We start from the raw sequence: 19,631 nt of genomic DNA on the forward strand, positions 1-19,631 counted from the left end.
AAACGGTAGCCAAAAGTTCGAGTGTAACTTTGGCAGTGTGACAAGTTGCACCGTCTTGTTGAAACCAAATGTCGTCCATGACATACTCTTCAATTTTTGAAAACAACTCGTTGAGCATGTCACGGTAACGCTCACCATTTACTGTAACCGCGGCTCCTCGCTCATTTTCGAAAAAAAAAATGGCCCGATGATGCCGCCAGACCAAAAACCGCACCAAACAGCGACTCGTTGTGGATGCAATCTACAGTAACGTGTGGATTTTGTGAGCCCCAAATCCGACAGTTTTGCTTATTAACGTAGCCTCCGATGTGAAACTCAGAAAAGAAGAAGAAGACTCACCACTTCGGAAATAGGTTTTCAATATTCCCCAATTTTGTTCAAGCGCATAGCGTCCCATTTCGTAAATATGAGCACATACGTAAATTATGCACCCATTTGACATGTCATTTGTGTTACCATTCTCAAAAAAATAGGTGTGTCAAAAAGCAAACGCTATATGGCCCACCCTGTATCAAGTAAGTAAATATCTACTCCGATAGCTAAGCGACAAATTTATAGTTTCGCTGGAGAATTTCAACTGCACTGTTTAAATTTCATGGAACAGCGCATATATTTATCCCTATAACTTAGGTATTAGTTAGTTTAGTTAAAAAATATAAAAAGGTATTTTATTTTTTTAATTCTTTAGCTTTTCTAGTTTTTTCGTATCCCATAGAATGTCATCGGCCTTCTTGCTTACACGTGGTATGTTTCTGCGAAAAACTTTAAAAATATTTTTCCTCGCAATATGGCCAACAGATGCAGAAAAGAAATTGAACCTAGAGAAGATCCAAACAAACAAAAAAACACCAAAGTATTCGATTGCTCATCGATCAATTTGGCCCTTACCATCAATCCGAAAATAATATAAACTTCAAACTGACCCTTTGTGTGCGGATTTCAGCTTTAAATATGTCTGCTATTTATCTACTACTATTATTTGTGTGTATGTGGTAGAATATAAATAAATATTATTTGTGCGAAGAGCTTCCAAATATTGACAAGGTTGAATAAACTAAAGCCACTTGGAAGCTCCTCAAAATAGTTTGCTTTGCAATACTCGTCCACAGATCTGCTTAGTCACTTTTTGTTTGCTCAATTTTTTAATGCCGTTGTGGCAAGTGTATGGCATAGATTAAAATTTTTAATTAAGCGCTTCAGACAATGAATAGAGAAAAATCAAAAGCCACGTAAAAATAGCAACCCATTGTTTTAATGGACTTAGTACATGTGCAAATACATACATACATACATATATATGTGAACATACACGTGTATCAAAATTGCCATTTATGTAGATCGACCAATAGATACATGCGAGTGTTAATACAAGGTGGTGCAAAATTAATCATCACTTTTGTTTTTGAATAACTTTTTTATTGAATAAAAAAAAATGATTTTAAGTGATAGAAATCTTTATTTTGACTTTACGAGTGCAAATACAAGGTGGCGCAAAATTAATCATCCATTTTTTCTTTTAAAAACTTTTTTATTCAATCAAAAAAATGATTTTGAGTGATAGAAATATTTATTTTGTCCTTTATGAGTGCAAATACAGGGTGGTGCAAAATTAATCACCCATTTGAAAAAAATTATAAATCTTCCAATAGGGTGAATAATTTTGTGCCATCTTATACATATTTGTAAAACACACAGCTATGGACACATGAATAACATATTTTCTTATTTTCGCAATTTTTGTTGGGTTCATTGCACTAAATACTTCTAAATTGCTTGATATTTTGCAAAAATGGGGCGTTAAAAACACTTTACACCGAAACACAGACCTCTTATAGACCGTACGAGCGATAATGGTACAATCCATACTGGAATAGCAAAACTAAGGCTTTGTTCTCCAAAAATGATGTATAATGCTCTTAATTTAGTTAAAAACTACACCACTTATTAAAAAAAAAAATTTGAAGGTCAGGAAAAACAGACTAGGCTATAGTGCGCATGAGTAAAGCGCAAAAAGACAAACCTTTTCAATTTTGAAAAAACGTTCTTTAGACCAACAAAAACAAAATAAATCGAATGGGTCTAAATGGAAAAAACTTATGTAAGTCATTAATTTCTGGAATAGCCTACGCTGAGTTCCGACCTTAATACCATAGAAAACTTACGAATGATTTCGAAATGAAAGAAAAAAATTGCAAGAATAAATTTTAAAAACTTTAATAATTTATGGGTTGAAAGTCAGGAAGCATTTGGCTTCAATTTTAATGGAAAGACGCCAACACATCTTGCGGAGAGCATTATTTAAACTATTTGCAAATAGTATTAATTATATGTCCCTGTTGTCTAGTATTTTATCAAAATTGTCTTCTGTTATATTATATAAAAGAATACTGGAGTTTTTAATAGTTTTAATGTTTCAATTTTTCTTAATATGGAAATGAATCATTTCGAACTCAAAGTCTGTATTTTTATGTTGCTAAGTATAGGGTTTTCCAATAACAGGTGTTATTTTGAATAGGATTGCGCTATCGAGAGATGATTAACGATTTTTTATTGATATTTATTGCCGGAATTGGATGGTATTGATCTGGACAACGTTTATTTTCAACAAGACGCCGCTACGTGCCACACAAGCAACGAAACCATTGATCTTTTACGGGAAAAGTTTCCGAGCCGTCTTATGTCTCGAAGGGGTGATCACAATTGGCCACCGAGATCTTGTGATTTAACACCTTGTGGTTTTTTTCTTTGGGGCCACGTGAAAGAGAAGGTCTACGCCAACTTTTTGTATTTTTATATCCATGGCAGTACATATACAGCTGGAGTTGAAAGAATAGTAACATACCCAGAAAAACAAAGTAGAACAAAATAAATTAAAAATAATAATATTTAAATTAAAAAATAAAGTTATAGAAGAAATTTTTATATTTAATGCATCACTATCTCAAACCTAAAATATTACCGGATCAAAAAACATGTAATATGGGTTACTTAACAATGGGCAAGTGTGTGAGGACTCAAAAAGGTTTTTCTTGCATAAATCGATTCTTGAGCCTAGGTGGGTTTGAGCATCAGTAATTGCATCTGTATTAATCTAAGTATATAAAATAATATCATGTTCTGCGCAAAAATTCCGGCAACACTGGAAACATCCATCACACTCTCAAACAAACAAATTTTGACAATCAAATCCTGCTCAACACTAGCAAAGCAAAAGCAAAACAAATATTTTACTGCCCGATTGAGATGGAAAATGAGTAGTAGGAAATTTTGTAATAAATGCTTTTAATATTTCTATTATTTGAGCCAAAAGTTAAGAACGACTGCAACCAAGTTGTTAGCTAATATAGATATCGATTGGACATGGAAAAAGTGCTTTCGTAAGTGTAGTCTGTCTACAGCCGTGAAATTTCGGTGGTAAAATCATTTAATTTCACGTGAATAGGTTGAAATTGCTTGAATAGTTGGTGCCGAAATGGTGGCATTGTTGATTGAAGCGATGAAAATTACCATTTTTGTCTTATTTGTGTTTTGGATATTTCCTATATTGCCGCATTTCTCCATTAAAAATATTTTACTTTGAAAAAAAAAAACATTTTTTTAAATACAATATTTTAAACAAGCTTGCTCTTTAGCCAGATTTTTGAGATTTTTTCTTAATACCACTTTTCACCAAATTTTAAATAGCAAATGCAATCTAAACATGAAAAGTGTTGCTAGCATAATGTTGGCAACATGTTGCAGATTTTTCCGTAGGCTGAACAGAGAGCAAATATAACTTTGTGGTGAAACTATTATGAAATTTCACGCATATTTCACGGCCAAGAATTGTATATGGATTTTGACAGCTATTTCACGTGAAATAACAATAGAGTTCAATGCTTTGCGAGATAAACAAGAAATCGGAGCAAAATAATGGAGAAAATGCTGATCTAGAGGATGAGCTGCGAGGAAATGTTTTGAATATGTTCGAAACCTAAAAAAAAGTGAAAAAACGAAACCCATCATCGGGAGCTGCAATAAGCTGGAAATTCTTTGTAGAATTCGACGTAGTTTTCCCCATATTTGTAAATCAATTTTTACTTTCTCTGTCAACTTATCAATGATGCAATAGGAAAAAATATTGAAATAGAATATCAGCTGAGTAACAGCAACAGAGTATCGATCGAGGGGGTTACTTGGCTGCAGAGTTCGAATATTGCGGTAATTATTGCCCAGCTCAAACGCTGCAATATCCACAGCAGGTCTAATCGGCACATTACCACGATTTTGTACCCGGTAAATTATACAACCGGAATCTGTTCCATCTTCTTCTAGCCATAACTCTAACACATTGGTAACCCGTTCAATGTTTCTTAGCCCTTAAATGACTGATGCTACCGCCAAGCACCAGCCACTTCTTTAGAGAAAAGTTTGGTTTTCGTATGAGTTTATATATTTTTGTTACGCGATGGATTTTTTTTGGACGATTAATAAGCTATGATATGAAATAACTATGATTATATGTATGTGTTATACGACGTTTTTTCTATGTTAACACCTGTGAAAAGTTGTGGTTTATGTTAATTTCAGGACGTATTTTAAATCGAGATTTTTAAAGTAATTTTCACTTTCATGACAAATGGTTAATGGTAGTAAAGGGTTAAGGTAAGAGCCTTTAGCACTGCAACCATATTGATCTATTGTGCACCCTATGCTGTCTATTGACTGTTAAGTATGCTTATGAATTGTACCAGCTCCTTCTGAGGGAGTGATTGTAGGTCTTCATCTATAAGAATGAACTTGTTTAAAAACTTTTTCCTTCTATGCGTCAACCCCGGACATTCGATGATGAGATGTTCTATAGACTACTCATCTTCGCAGCAAAATCTGCAGGTGCTGGTGTTATGCCTAATTTATGTAAGTGTTTGTTGCAGGTGAAGTGACCCGTGAGGGCGCCTGTGAGAGTGCGAATTCTCTTTTTGTGAGGGCCATGTTAACTCTTTTAGCATTGAAACTTAAGAACTTTTTGGAGTGTCTAAGACCCTCTACGTTGTTCCAATGCTGATTTATTAGAGTTTTGGCCCAGTATTTTACTTTTTGTTTTAGGTTGTTTTTGTTAAATTCAAACATGGGACTAGGTCCGATGAAATTTACATCTGCCCCTTTTTTGGCTTGAAAGTCTGCCTTTTCGTTGCCGTCATATCCCTCATGTCCTGGTACCCAAATTAATGAGACATTGTTTTTGGATGCCAGGTTATTGAGGGCCTTGTGGCGTTCTAAGAGAATTTTTGAGTTGTAGGTATAGCTATCTAAAGCTTTTAGAACTGATTGGCTGTCCGAGAATATTCTAATCTTTACTCTTTTGCGGTTTCTACGTTGCATGATGTTTGCTGCTTCGTTTATTGCGTATAATTCCGCTTGGTAGATGGTGGTGTCCCTGGTGAGAGTGAATGATTTGTGGATTCTGGGCCCCACTACTCCTGCTTCTACACCATAAGGTGTTTTTGATCCATCAGTGTACCAATTTTTGTGAATCATCATTCATCCATTTTGGGTTTGTTTTCCACTCGTTCTGCTGTGTATTCTTTTGTGAAACAGAGGATTGGGTCAATGTGGTCTGAAACTTGAGCCATGCTTATGGTGTTTTTGACTTTATTTAGGATACTTAGGTGACCGGTGAGGTTGCCTAATTTGAAATTTTCTTTCATGTGTAGCATTAGTGCTTGCGTAGCTGCTTTCTCTTGGATTACTATATGAAGTGGTGGGAGATTAAGGAGTGCTTCCATGCCAGCTGTTGGGGTAGTTCTCATAGCACCTGTGATGCATAGGCAAGCAAGTCTTTGTACTTTTCCCAGTTTGGTTACCGCTGTTTTTTGAATAGATTTGCTCCACTATGCTAGTGCATAGTATGATTGGTCTAACCATTTGGGTGTATATCCAGAGGGCCATACTAGGGGTGAGGCCCCAAGATCTTCCTAGTAATTGTTTGGTTGCCCACAAAGATTTCGTGTCTTTTTTGTTATATTATTTATATGTGACTCCCAAATGAGTTTTTTATCTAAGGTTAAACTTAGATACTTGACCTCTTCCTTTAGTTCTATCACTGTTTCATTTATTTTCAATATAGGAAATTCCAACTTTCTTTTTCTTGTGAATGGGATAATTGTGGTTTTGTTAGGGTTGATCGACAGTCCCTCCTTTTTTGTCTTGTACGCCTATCATATTTAACACTTGGGAACCAGAGGTCAAAATAAAAATTTCCATCACTTAAAATAATTTTTTTTTAATTTAGTAAAAAAGTGAGTCAAAAACAAAATTGGATGATTAATTTTGCACCACCTTGTATACAGATATTGTTTGATATTTTTTTGTTTTAGTTTTGTTCATTCTTTAACGGAAACCATATAAATTTGAGATGGTTGGCAGATTTACATACCTCATAAAAAATATTCATAAAAACGAAATAAGCAGAGAAATGCACACACAAATAATCGATAAATCTTTAAGTTTGCATTATTTAAAAAAATTAAATGCATACATACATACTTATAAGTACATACAAATCATGAATGTACACTATGTAAATGAATCCTCATTTTTTTATGTCTTGCTTCATTGATTGCATTTGCAACGCTGTGTGAGTTCAATTCAGTTTTTTATTTACGTAATTGAATTTGCAGACAACTTAAATTTGCTCTTAACTTTTCTCTTTTCTATAAATCCGCAGACAATGACGATCAGCTGGTAAGGGAAATCGCGAATATTTTGCATGCAAAACAGATTCAATTTTCCAAAACTGCAAAACTGAAAGCGTTTGAGTTAATTTGAATGGCATACAGAAAGTGTTTTACTAATTCATGAATTCAATTAGAAAACAGAAAACAGAAAAAATATATGGCATAATGTGAGTCGCCAATTGCCTGAGGTCTAAAGGAAGGTCTAGTCTCGAACTAGAGCTTTAAAACAAACGAAAAACATCTGAGGAGGTGAGCGCAGTAAAAGAGGATGGAATTGAGGTGAACTTCTCGAGTGAAGTGAGTGTAGGAACTATAAAAATGAATGTGGTAAAAGGTAGACGGCTTAAAAATAAAACCTCTTTACAGCGAATTTTGATGAAATTTTTCAGTCTTGACCTTTCAGATAAGAAAAATACATAAATTTGATGAAATCCAAACGGGAGAGCTGAGTATATTGATTAATAACAAATATTTATCACAAAATCCCCGCTGGTTGTTTCGTAATTCATTTTTGAAAAGAGGATGCATAAGAAATGCACGCAGAGGTCTTTGCTTGGTCGAGTTAGAGAAACCCTCTTTTTTTTATTATCTTAAATCTTTCATGGCTGCAGAAAGTGTCGAACCTTAGAAGCTGTGGCTGGCATTAGATTAGGTTAAGTTTTTATGGCAGTCGGTTTTGAATAGCCAACTCACTTAGACTTTACAGGTCCATTGTGGTACCACAGTATAACACGGAAACCACAGTGAAACCCGGGAACCTCAGTGTTTATTCATCATGGAACCATTGAGACGCTCTTCTGAAGCGTAGGATAGGTTTTATCCCAACACCGGATAGTTCCGTAAGAGAGTCAAAAGAGTAGTTTCCTAACAACCTTGCTCTACTCCTAGCTAAGGCTAGACAATTACAGAAGAAGTGTTCTGCTGTTTCTTCTTCTTTCTCGTCTCTACAACTTCTGCAGTATTCATGCAGCAAATACTCTTAGCCTAGAAGAGTGCCTACCTAACAGTCAATGACCGGTAACACCAGCCACGTCCTTCGAGATGTTTTCTATTGAGTTGTTTTCTCCTAACCTTTTGTTATCTATTTGCGGTCAAATTAACCTAGTTGTAACACAAGCATTTTCTTCTCTCCATGACCAATTGGCCTCTGGGAGAATATTACTTTTTTAGCCTTAATTTGCAAGTTGCCATAAGAATTCCAATATTGCCTCTGTTTTAAGCAGTATAAGATTAGTAACCAATTTGCTGCAATATCTCTATGCTCCGAATCTCATATAAGACTGACTTTGAAGACGGTGTTAATATCATTTAGAGCTGCCACCCATTTCTGAGCGACCTTTGATCTTAGTATAACTGCCTCCATTGATTTGATGACCGCCAGGCTGTCCGAGAAGATATTTGTCGCAGTTTTTGTTACGGCGTGTATGTTAAGGTACACAGTTACCTCCTTTATGACTAAGACTACTGCTTGGTAGACGTTACAGTAGTCCGGAAATCGGACAGATAATTCTAGTCCTAATTCTTCTGAAAAAACTCCATACATAGCCTACTTTATTTTCTAGTTTGGATCCATCCGTGTAAAAATGTATTTCCCCTCTTCTCTATGGCCTTTAAGTTTGTCACTCTCTTCTTGACAAAGAAGTAGTGATTTCTTGAATATAACTACTCATAGTATGTAATATAGAAGCGTGGCCGAACCGCCGGGTCTTCCGTACTATCAAGTCCAAGCGCTGAAGCGGCGGCCATGTGTTTTCCCACCAGATTTTGAGTAGGCAAGTTGACTAGCAGCTGGATCACAGTTTCATATATTGGGTTATATTTTATATTTTCTTTTACTTTACAACGATTTGTTTACTGTTTGGCAAAAGGTAAGTATTCATTCGATAGAACTCTTGCTCTACAAAACTATGTTAATTGCATTTTTGAGTTATTTAATTTTTTATTAGTTTTGAGGCTTAGAAATGGAATACCCAGAAGGCAAAAATCAACATTTTCGACACCTGCTCTTCTTCGCTTTTGATTGAGGTCGAAAAGGTGCCGCAGCAGCCCGAGACATTAGCGAGTCTACAGCACGGAAATGGTTTGCAAAGTTTAAAAATGGTAGCTTTAACGTCGAAGGCTGAATTCGTCTCAAATCACTTTCGAAGGAAAACTAGTCGTAAATTGGCGGAAAAGTGAACTACGTTATAAAGCGTTTCTCTATTACCTTCATTCAATGGGATTTACCGATAAATCAGGAGCTCGGGTGCCTCACAAGCTCAACAAAGGAAAAAAAGAAAGTTGCCTTCAAATCACGCCCGCCATCGAGCACCACGCGGTCATAAACAGCGCTTTTTGTACCGAATCGTCATGGGAGATGAGAAGTGGTGCCCATACATCAATATGAAGCGAAGAAAGGAGTGGGTGGCACCATGAGATACGCCAGTGCCAAAAGTCAAGTCGGATCTTCATCCAAAGAAATTATATGTTTTTGGTGGGACTGGGAGGCTCCGGTGCACTGGAAACTGCTCGAAAACAATGTCACGGTCAACAAGGAGCTCTAAATTGCCCAGCTACACTGCGTGAATGAGGTTGTTCGACTAAAAAGATCTGTTCGACATGGACAAACCATACTCCTTCACGTCAACGGGAGGCCCTATGCTGCACAAGTCGTCAAAGTCGCACTCCAAGAGCTCGAATGGGAAGTCTTTCAGCAGACGCCGTATTTTCTGGACCTTGCACCGACCGATTACCATCTTTTCCGCTCCCTGTAAAACCATATGAAGGGCGTTACCTTCAATAACAAAGAGGTACTTAAAAACTGACTCAACAACTTCTTTGACATGAGACCGGGTGATTTTAGGCGGAACGGCATCAACAAATCGGTTGAGAGGTAAGAAGAGGTTGTAAACAGCAACGGCGAATATATAATTGATTAATTTATTGATATAGTTATTGTTTTTTGTTTAGAATAAAAGTCTTCGGTAAGAACGTTACGAACTTATTTCCCAACCCAAAAGCCTGTATTGAGAGTTGATGACCACCACGTGTAGTACGAGGTGTGGATTCCCATTTTACCGGCATTTGTACGTCTTGAACTGAATTTTCGTTTAACCACTTTTTGACAACAACTAAGCGATTATTGAGCGTGCAGCCAAATACTCGGATTAAGAGTACGATCGAAAATCAGCGTACCTTTTAAACAAAATACAGACACCAGAGCGCTGAATGAAACCAAGGGTCTTATTCGTACGTGTTGATTTGCTGTTGTAAAATTGATTGTATGTGGCTTTGCCATGAATACAATGACCACTTAGCAAGCATTAAACTTATGCACACATCCATACGAATATTCAGTTTAATTAATGCAATATGCAGTTATTCATAAATAAATCTTTCTTCACGCCAGACACTTGAATAATACATAGTTTTACTAAAAAGCTTAATTACATTTTAATTTAATATCGTGCTGTGCAGCTCAGACGATGGTGGCGACATTGAACTCACCTGCTTTGTCGCTGAGTGATACTTGAAAAGGCTTCTTTTCGCTGTTGGTGTGTAGGTGTTCTCATTGCGCTCATCACTAACCGCCTTCACGTCCTCTATGGCGGTGCCCAGAAGTTCGTTCTTTAACAGGCAGGAATATGCTAAGCTATCACGTGCAGACTCACCGCAGTCACGTTGCTTTTTACTTGTTTGTGTGGAATTTTCATTCGATTTATTTATGGATGCGAAATTTGTTTGCCAATTGTTGTTAGCCCTATAAGAGAGAATTAAATTCAAATAAATTTAATTTCAGATTTTATTTCTTTAAAAATATAAGATAAGTTTGAAAAATACTTCATAAACATGATCATAAACTTTTAATTATTCATTAATTGTTTGCGCCAAGTTCCCGATATTTGGATATTTCATTTGCCATGTGAATTCATGCATTGAAGAAACGGTAAACCAACTTCCGCACAACCGCAGGGTACCGTATGATTTCTTTCGAAAATTTCAATAGGCCAAGTAATTTATGCCTTTTTGTTCGTTGTTGCTGTCTTTCGTAAAAATTCAAACGCACACAAATTATGCTCACACAAATAATTTGACTTCACGCACAGGTGTGATTACTGCACTCGTATAATACGCCGAGTACCTCACCCACGACTGGCTGCATTCTTTTTTCTAAACTTTTTTCTGTGAATTATTTATTGAAGGTGGAAGTACAATGTATCAAATAAGCTTATGCCAACGTCGCTTGCATTCAAAATTAGTTGACGATTTAATTTAAAATAATATACAATATTTGCCGAAAAATTTATTTTGAAAATAAAAGAAAAAAATTAGGATAAATTATGTTAATGTTTGCATGTATGCACGCAGTGTACAGCCGGCTCGTGGAAAAAACACGATATATGTACATATGTAGGTATGTGCATGTTACCAATGCAAAAGTCTGTTGGTGAATAGAAAAATACTGCAGTATGAAAAAGAAGTAGAAAAGGAATATTGTATATTAGTAAGAAGGTTTTTATGGCCACTTGCAGAAATATAAATATTTTTAAAGAACTTTTTTTCCAAGAAATATAAAGAATAAATTTCAATGCATGTAACTTATTATGAAATATTTATTATTAACATTAGTTAGCTTAAATGCTTAATTAACAATTTTTTTATTGGCATTGCAATATTTTTGCCCCCATTCTAACTTTGCGTTATTCACATTTCGCATTGCACGTTTCGCGTGTTGTAGCGAAATTTTAAACATTTGTTGGCAATCAAAATGTATGTGCATATGTATGTATGCTGGCAACCATAGCAAAGGCTAATGAATTTGTGCAACGTTTGACACACTCGTTACCTTGCAATTGCCAAGGTGATGTACATTTGATGTGAATTGAAAACTTTGTCACATACGATTTAGAGGAAGAAATCATAGTATTTGAATATTTTAAAACTGAGTTGTACTCTGCATTAGTTGCGTGTGTGTGCATGCACAAATTATTGCCAAAAATTTAGAAATTTGTTATTTGAGAACAAACTATTCAAAATATTGAAAAAAAACTTCCGTTTTTTCATATGTGTAACTTAGTGTCGCAAATATGTTTGTTACATACAGTGACTCACAACTTATTTAATGCAGCCAAAAGAAATTATTAAAATATCAAATTCATTTTATGGTATTTCTATAACAGAAAAAAAATCGTATGTATTTTTTATAACAAAAAATAACAAAAAATTATTCTTCATAAGAAAAATATGGCAAATTAAAATAATTCAGTTACAGTTTTGAGCTCACAGCTTAAATGATGCACTAAATTAAAAGTATTCAAAAAACATTTCATTTTTTTCAGCACTGACCACAAACTCGCAATAACGTTCCAGATAAGCCAAGTTTTTACAATACCAGACGTATGCTTAGGACCGTCGCATTGGTAGAACCTAAACGAATTTTTAATTAATTTTTTCAACTTTTCTTTACACAAATTTTTTGAGAACGACTTAAGACGCTAAGCTATAAAATACACTGCATCATTTAAGCTGTGAGCATATTTTGATGAGAAAACTATTTGTTTCTATATTTTTTCAGCAAGCTTTGTTTTTGTTATTGTTCTTTCTGCAGTGGTAAACAGTAAATACATATCTCATTACAAGTCGTATAATTTTTTTTTTATTAAATTTAATAAACATCGGATCATTTTCTTTTTTCTAAAAAAGTAGTACCTGCATCAAATAAGCTGTGAGTCACTATATATGTATATTAGGGCGAGTCGATTTAAAAATCGCGCAATGCTCGTGAAAATCGTATTCTAGGGATCAAAATAAGAAACTTTGCCGAAGGAACCATACCTCTAAAACGAATTCTGAATTTCAACAAAATTTCTTATTTTGATCCCTAGAATATGATTTTCACAGAGCAATGGGCGATTTTTTTGTCTCCCCACAAAAGACACTAAAAGTTCGACCCAAATTGGGGGGCATCAGAATTCGTTTTAGAGGTATGGTTCCTTCGGCAAAGTTTCTTATTTTGATCCCTAGAATATGATTTTCACAGAGCAATGGGCGATTTTTTTGCCTCCCCACAAATCGACCCGGCCTAATGTATATGGAAGGACCTACAGTTTCAAGCCGACTCCGAACGGCAGATATTTTTTTATGAGGAGTTTTTTCATCGCTGAAATACACTCGGAGGTTTGCCATTGCCTGCCCAAGGCGACCGCTTTAGAAAAAACTTTTTTTTTTTGGTCTTTCACCGAGATTCAAACCTACGTTCTCTCTGAATTCCGAATAATTGTCACGTACCAACCCATTCGACTATGGCGGTCGCTATGTTACATATTTTGTATAAATGTTAAAGTACAGCTATAAGACGTCACTTTTTATTTTACAAAGGGTGACCAAATGGCAATATTTTCTTTTTTCATTGTTATGTTTCAGCAACTGCCAAAGTTTGCAATGACACACAGCTGTCAAAATATTCAATATATTATAGTTTGCCATTTCATCACGCATTATTACACGCTCGTTGGACGTAGGAAAATTATTAAAAAATATTGCAGAAATTCCGGCTTCCCATTCCGGATTTTAACCAAAAGTAATCTTCTCGAACGAGGCTGATTTTCGGCTCAGCGACTAAGGGTAATGTTCTCGACTTGGCGTTTTCAATTTATCTTCTCTTCAAACACGTTTTCCTTTTCTGAACTGTCTATTAAGTGCCGTCGACAAATTTAATCGGCACTCAATACACGAGCAAACATTTATCGCTTCGACAGTGTTATCTATCCCGTTTGTATGCATAAAACAGCTGATTGGCTGATTTAAATTATTTTCGTTCATGAGCTGTTGTTCCAATAAATTGTGATAAAAAATCCAAGTGATTTTTATATTCATCACTCAACTTTGAAAAAAAAAATCATATTTGTAGCTCAGAGGACTTTTCGGGGGCCAGTGAGCTATGTTAAAAGAGTACGCAGATAAGGAATTCATTAAGAGATACCGAAATCCACTTTCTTACATATATACCCTATTTTGAGCAGAATTGGAGGTGCAATTCAAGCTAGTACGGAAAAGTTAATTCTAAATATTGCAAAAGACAATTTTGTGTATACGCCTTCTTACTATCAATCCCTCCTCTTTGTATTCCTCCACCAAATCTAGAACGACCACCTCTTATTCTGCTGTGGAGTTTTCGCTTCTTTTTTTTTTTTTTTGCTTTGTTTGTGTATCCTTTTCTTGTCTTGATGATGTACATAGCTTTTTCTCACAAACCAGAATACGGGTACTAATAAAAACCAGAAGTTTTATGAACGTGGGGTTATGATGCTGCCTGAAAGATGGCAAATGGGCAATTACAAAATAAATATTTAGTTCCATGAAAGAATTGTCTTTGATTTTCTAAAAAAATTCGCAATTACTTAGTTGCCAACCCAATAAAACAAAAACCATATATTCCAACTTCTTAACCAAAATTTTTAGATTTTTTCTGAGTATACATTTTTATAGCCTAATGAATGTTAGTGCATGTTTCAAGTGGTTGTGATGTCACGCCTTTCCTTCCTTAGAAAGTGTATGCTCGATTTTTTTTTTATATGGAAGAAAAATGCGAGCACTGTGCAAGTCTTGAATGCGTTGAATTATACCTATACGAACAAAAAAGTATTTTCGTGAGGATTTACTTCGTCTTATTATATATTTCGAGAAAAGTGCCGAATACTTGCAAAGGTTTAAAGCGACTATGAATTTGATCTGAACATAACCCACTTGGTTGGAGCGCTTTAAAAGTGGTGATTTTATTGTGCGACAGGCAAACGAATGAAAATGCAGAACTGGAGGCATTAATCGATAAAACAGTTACTGGGAAGCTGGTACCGAGCAATCATAAAATTGGTCGTCGCTTCCTTTCTTGTGTAGAATTGAGAACTTGACTAAATTCATAGATTATCGTCATTTTTTTTCAGAAAGAAACCAGTCAGAAGAAGAAGTAAAAGAATCTGGTCGGTGTCTGTGTCAACGATGAACGAACAATGACACAATATTTTGTTTAAAAAATGTTAACTTTTTTTTCAATAATGCTTAAAACCTGAAAAACCCAGAGTTTTGAATAAAACTTTTTTTTAGACTCCTACGAAACATATATTACAATTTAGAAAATTATCAAAAGTCTAATCTAATCAAAATAGTGAATTTTACTATGTAGTCAGACCGACGAATTTTTTGACTGCAAGTATTTACATACGCACATACATATAATCAAATATAAATTTTTGAGTTCCGAAAATATGCAACAGTTGGCAACGCAATCGTAGATAATTGGAATTACAGACAAAACGCAAAGAATTTTTACGTCTGCTTCACTAATTATAAGAGATTTTTCATTATTCTATTTTCAATGCAACCAAAACGTGGGCCGAAAGCAATTGAAACTGCATTTGAGAAAAAGCTGTTTTTGTTTGTAAACCAACTAGACTATGGAGTGCTTCATTTTAAGCTTAACTACAAATTTTAAAGGGCAAATCGACTGACCTATAAGACAAAACAAGCGGCGCAGTAAACTGAACAGAATAAATGTTTTTTTTCTTCGTAAATATGCAGATGCTCTGGGAGTCACGCATAACTTATCACTAACTGAACTTTTCCAATTATATGCATATGTATATATGTACACACAGCGGAGAGCAATCAAATAGGGAAGTTTATTTCTATAACTTTTAGGGAAAAGTAATGTCATTTCTGAGCATGCCAGTGCCTCTTTACCGTTTATGAGTTCATTGGCAGTAATGAGTTCATGCCAGAAACATTTCAAAGTTAAAGTGACTTTTTTAGTTGCGAAAATTTAAACCTTTCGCCATTTTGAGAGAAATGGTTACCAAAATACCAGAAGAGATTCATATCCGCCATTGCATGCTTTTGGAGTTTCACAAGGGTAGCAATGCAACAGTTGCTACCAAAACGATTTGCGAAGTTTACCCAAGTGCCTTAGAGGTTTGTATGTAAATGCCAAACATCCTCCAGATATTTTACTGTAAACCCAATTGACTTTTAACCATTTGAAATTTGCACACTAGATGGCAAAAGGTTGTTGCCAACGAGGGTGATTACCTCATTCACTAAAAAGAAAAACTTGTAAAAATTTATTTATTCGAATTTACTGGAAAAAAGGCATTATTTGGGGAACCGGAGAATATTACGAGGGTTGCTATTTATATTTCTCGCCGAACAATGGGAACAGCTTTAGTGTTTTTCAAAATATTCTAATCAATGATCAATACATTTTTGCATTCATTTGAACCAATTTGCATTTTGTCCACGCATTTCCAGGGTGAATTTCAAATTGTGTGAGATACTACGCGAATACACCTTCTTTTAGTAAAAAAGTGATCATGCAAAATCTTATTGTTACGGATGAGCAACCTAGACAGGAGACGGTTAACGATGTAATTGCCATCGTTTGTTCGTCATCCTTTTCTCACCCAAGTACGAATAATGGCAAGACTGTTGGCAAATCCGTATTGGGGGGAAAAAAATTCAACCCAGCGTGGGAAATAAATTGGGTAGTTCGTAGTAGGCTTCAAGAATTCACTTGTTGAAGTTAATAGAGTATCTTATAGCTAGCTGGCAGATTATTGAAACGCTAGTTTTTTAAAAAACTACCTTTAGATAACCAAAATTCTATATTATGAAATCATCAGTCGGCAGTGCAGTTTGAATTTTCTACGTGTATTAAATGTTAAGGGTTGTAGGAAACTATCATTTTTACAATTACAATTTTTACAATTTTTTTTTTTTGTATTCTATTAAAACTTAAATTTTTTAAATGAATTCATCATATATCGGAAATAGTATTCGAAATTTCAAGTCAATCCGAGCAAAATTGCGTATTCGAGTTCCCGTTGCTCTAGACCGGGTTTCTACTCATACATATAACTCGACTTTGAAGCATTATTCTGAAAGTTGTTATTTTTGAAGTCCATGTACGTCATAACCCAATTGCTTTGAAATTTTGCACGCTGCTTCTTCACGTATTTCACGAGGTATCCTTGGGAGCTCTTTGCCTTTTGTTTTTTTGATAATTAGCATTCCAAAGTGCCTGGGTTCAAATCTCCAGGCATGAAACATCAAATGACAGAAAAAATTGGTTCTAATAATTCTAATTAGAAATCTCTGGCACAAAACACCAATTGATAGAAACAAATTTTTCCTAATAGCTCCTCGGCAGACAAAAGTAGACCTGCGAGTGTATTTCTGCCATGAAAAAGCGCCTCATAAAAAACCATCTACCGTTCGGTGTCGGCTTAAAACTGTAGGTCTCTAGCACCTGCTAGTGCTAGAAATCAAAAACTAAAATTTGTAATTTATTTTTATTTAATAAATAAGCTCGCTCAATTTTCAATATTTTGCACTGAAAATTCAAGGAAATATTGTGCAAATGTTGTATTATTATATGGAAACTGACTGAATAAACTAAAACTATGTCTATCGTCGAAAAAAAAAAATCCCCGATCTTATTTCCGGCAGGACTTCGATAAGAACATGCCAACATCACTGATTTATTGAGCTATTCGGTGAAAAGAATACCTAAAAATGGAGCTGTTCACTGGTTTTCAAAATCGTGTGAACTAACGTCTCCGCACTAGCGGAAGTACTCGCATCTTTCGACTCGATTATACTCGATTCAAATACTTGCACACCCAGAATGTGATTAGTGGTCCACACCCTGTATATCTATGTACAGGGTGAACGATATGAAGTGTTACCAACTTCACACTGATTGTATCTGTAAAACAGATCAGGACATCAAGGTCAAAATTGCTCTAATGACAGTTCAATATATTGTTTATAAGCCATCAAAAGCATTTGCGTCTCAGTGTTGTTAAATTTTTTTTCTGTGATGGAATTCAAACGTAATAGTGTGATTGAGTTATATTTGGCAGGAAAATCACAACCAGCCATTGTTCGTGAGCTCAGTCACCTCAAAGTGAATAAAATGTTTGTGCATCGCACTATAAAACGTTACAATGATACTGGTAGCATTGCAAAACGCTATGGAGGTGGACCAAAAAAATACCGCAACAACGCCAGAAATGGTTCGGAAAGTGAAGGCTCGACTTGAACGAAATCCACGTCGAAGTGGAAGAAAAATGGCCAAGGAACTGAAAATATCGCAAGATAGCATTCGACGCATATTGAAAAATGAGCTCAAGGTCAAGGCATACAAGTTCCAAAAAGCACACAATCTTTCACCACAGCAAAAAAAAAAAGTTCGGTGGGAAAGAGCAAAGGAGTTGTTGCGCTTGCACGAACGTGGCGAATTTCCTAACATTGTCTTTTCTGATGAAAAAAAATTCCCAATTGAGCAGTTCATAAACACTCAAAACGATCGTGTTTACTTGACCGAACGCTCATACGAGAATTTGAGCCTACGTATGGCCACTCGAAGCAATTTCCCATCGCAAGTAATGATTTGGGCCGCAGTGACCGCTGATGGACACTCTCCAATCGTTTTTATCGAGCCTGGTGTCAAAGTGAATGCGACTTATTATCGGGAAAATGTTTTAGAAGCTGCTTTAGAGCCGTGGACCCGCAAACATTTCGGTCGTAGACCATGGACGTTCCAACAGGACTCGGCACCGTCTCATAAAGCTCGTGTGAACCAAGAATGGTTAAAAAATCATGTTCCGCACTTCATTTCGTCCACACAATGGTTTTCGAATTCGCCAGACGCAAATCTGATGGACTATTCTATCTGGTCCGTTTTGGAGAGCAAGGTGAGGACTAAAAAATATGCCAGTATGGATGCGCTGAAAAACGAGATTATACGAGAATGGGCCAAAATACCTCAAGATCACATTCGTGCAGCATGCAACTCATTTTTTTACCGATTGAAGGCTATAGTCAAGACAAAAGGTGGTCATATCGAGCTAAAGTGAATATATGTTAAAATTGTAATCATTTTTGAACAATTTTATCTTTGAAATCAACAAAAACTAATTTCACACGAAAAAGTTATGGTGTTTTGAATAGGTAACACTTCATATCGTTCACCCTGTAGATATATATTCAGCTTCAGAATTGAAATGCTTTCACGACAATACCTCTCTAGTTATACATACGAGTATATGCATGCAAATAATTCTTATGGTCTAATAAAACTAATCGTTTTTCGTGTAAAGAAAAATCGTATTCATGATTTTTTCTGCTCTGTGGCCATATTAAGCAAAACGAAAACTTCCGGGTAGATCGTTAAAGCATAGAATTTCCTGGTTATGACTGTATATACCAACAAAAGCATGGATAGTACCTGTGGATGTGTGGAGTTGTAATCGTTTGGTATATCTGCAAAAGCGGTTAACAGCTAAAATTACTTGAAACCCGCCAGCCAAAGCGTAGTCTGGACTGTAGTTAATGATGAAAACAGTTAAAATTGCTTCACCAACAACAAATTGTTAACGTGAAAAAGTGGAAAATGTGGAAGTGCGCAACGAACCGGTAAGCCATGTTAAGACGACCAAAGTAAATGTACAATGTATGTATGTATATTAGGATGGGTCGATTTATGTGGGGAACGCTTTTTCTCGAAATCGTTTTTAGCAGATTCGAATCCTACATGTAAATCTAAGAAAAAAAAGTACAGCAGAGCATAGCCAATTTAGAGACGCACAAATTATATGCAAAATAAGATATGTTTAATTAGAACGAAAAGTGAGACGGAGTTTTGGCAATGAAGACAAAAAATAGAAAAAAATACATTTCCTGTTGAAAGTAAAAAGGCTCTGAGAGCAAAATAATTGTATATTAGTTGGTTACAGCAAACAAAAAAATTAATTATTCTAAAAAAATATGTTAAAAATAAATTTTGAAATATAAAATTTAATTTTTTTTTGTTTTTGCAATTTTTATTTAATTTATGTATTTACATATAAAAAATTACATCCAGTCACTTTTCCCATTACA

At 35.3% G+C, this 19,631-nt stretch overlaps 1 protein-coding gene across 2 annotated transcripts in view; it reads right to left on the reverse strand.

Annotated features, from left to right (window-relative positions):
- LOC129237639 (fizzy-related protein homolog) overlaps positions 1–19,631 on the reverse strand; it is a 73,981-nt gene that overhangs the window by 34,096 nt on the left and 20,254 nt on the right. For both annotated transcript variants that reach the window (XM_054872512.1, XM_054872511.1), the window contains exon 3: positions 10,203–10,455. In XM_054872512.1, coding sequence (XP_054728487.1) covers positions 10,203–10,455 — 253 coding nt within the window. The remainder of the gene's footprint in view (positions 1–10,202; positions 10,456–19,631) is intronic.

This window comes from Anastrepha obliqua, chromosome 2 (genome assembly GCF_027943255.1).
Source record: "Anastrepha obliqua isolate idAnaObli1 chromosome 2, idAnaObli1_1.0, whole genome shotgun sequence".
Classification (NCBI taxonomy): domain Eukaryota; kingdom Metazoa; phylum Arthropoda; class Insecta; order Diptera; family Tephritidae; genus Anastrepha; species Anastrepha obliqua.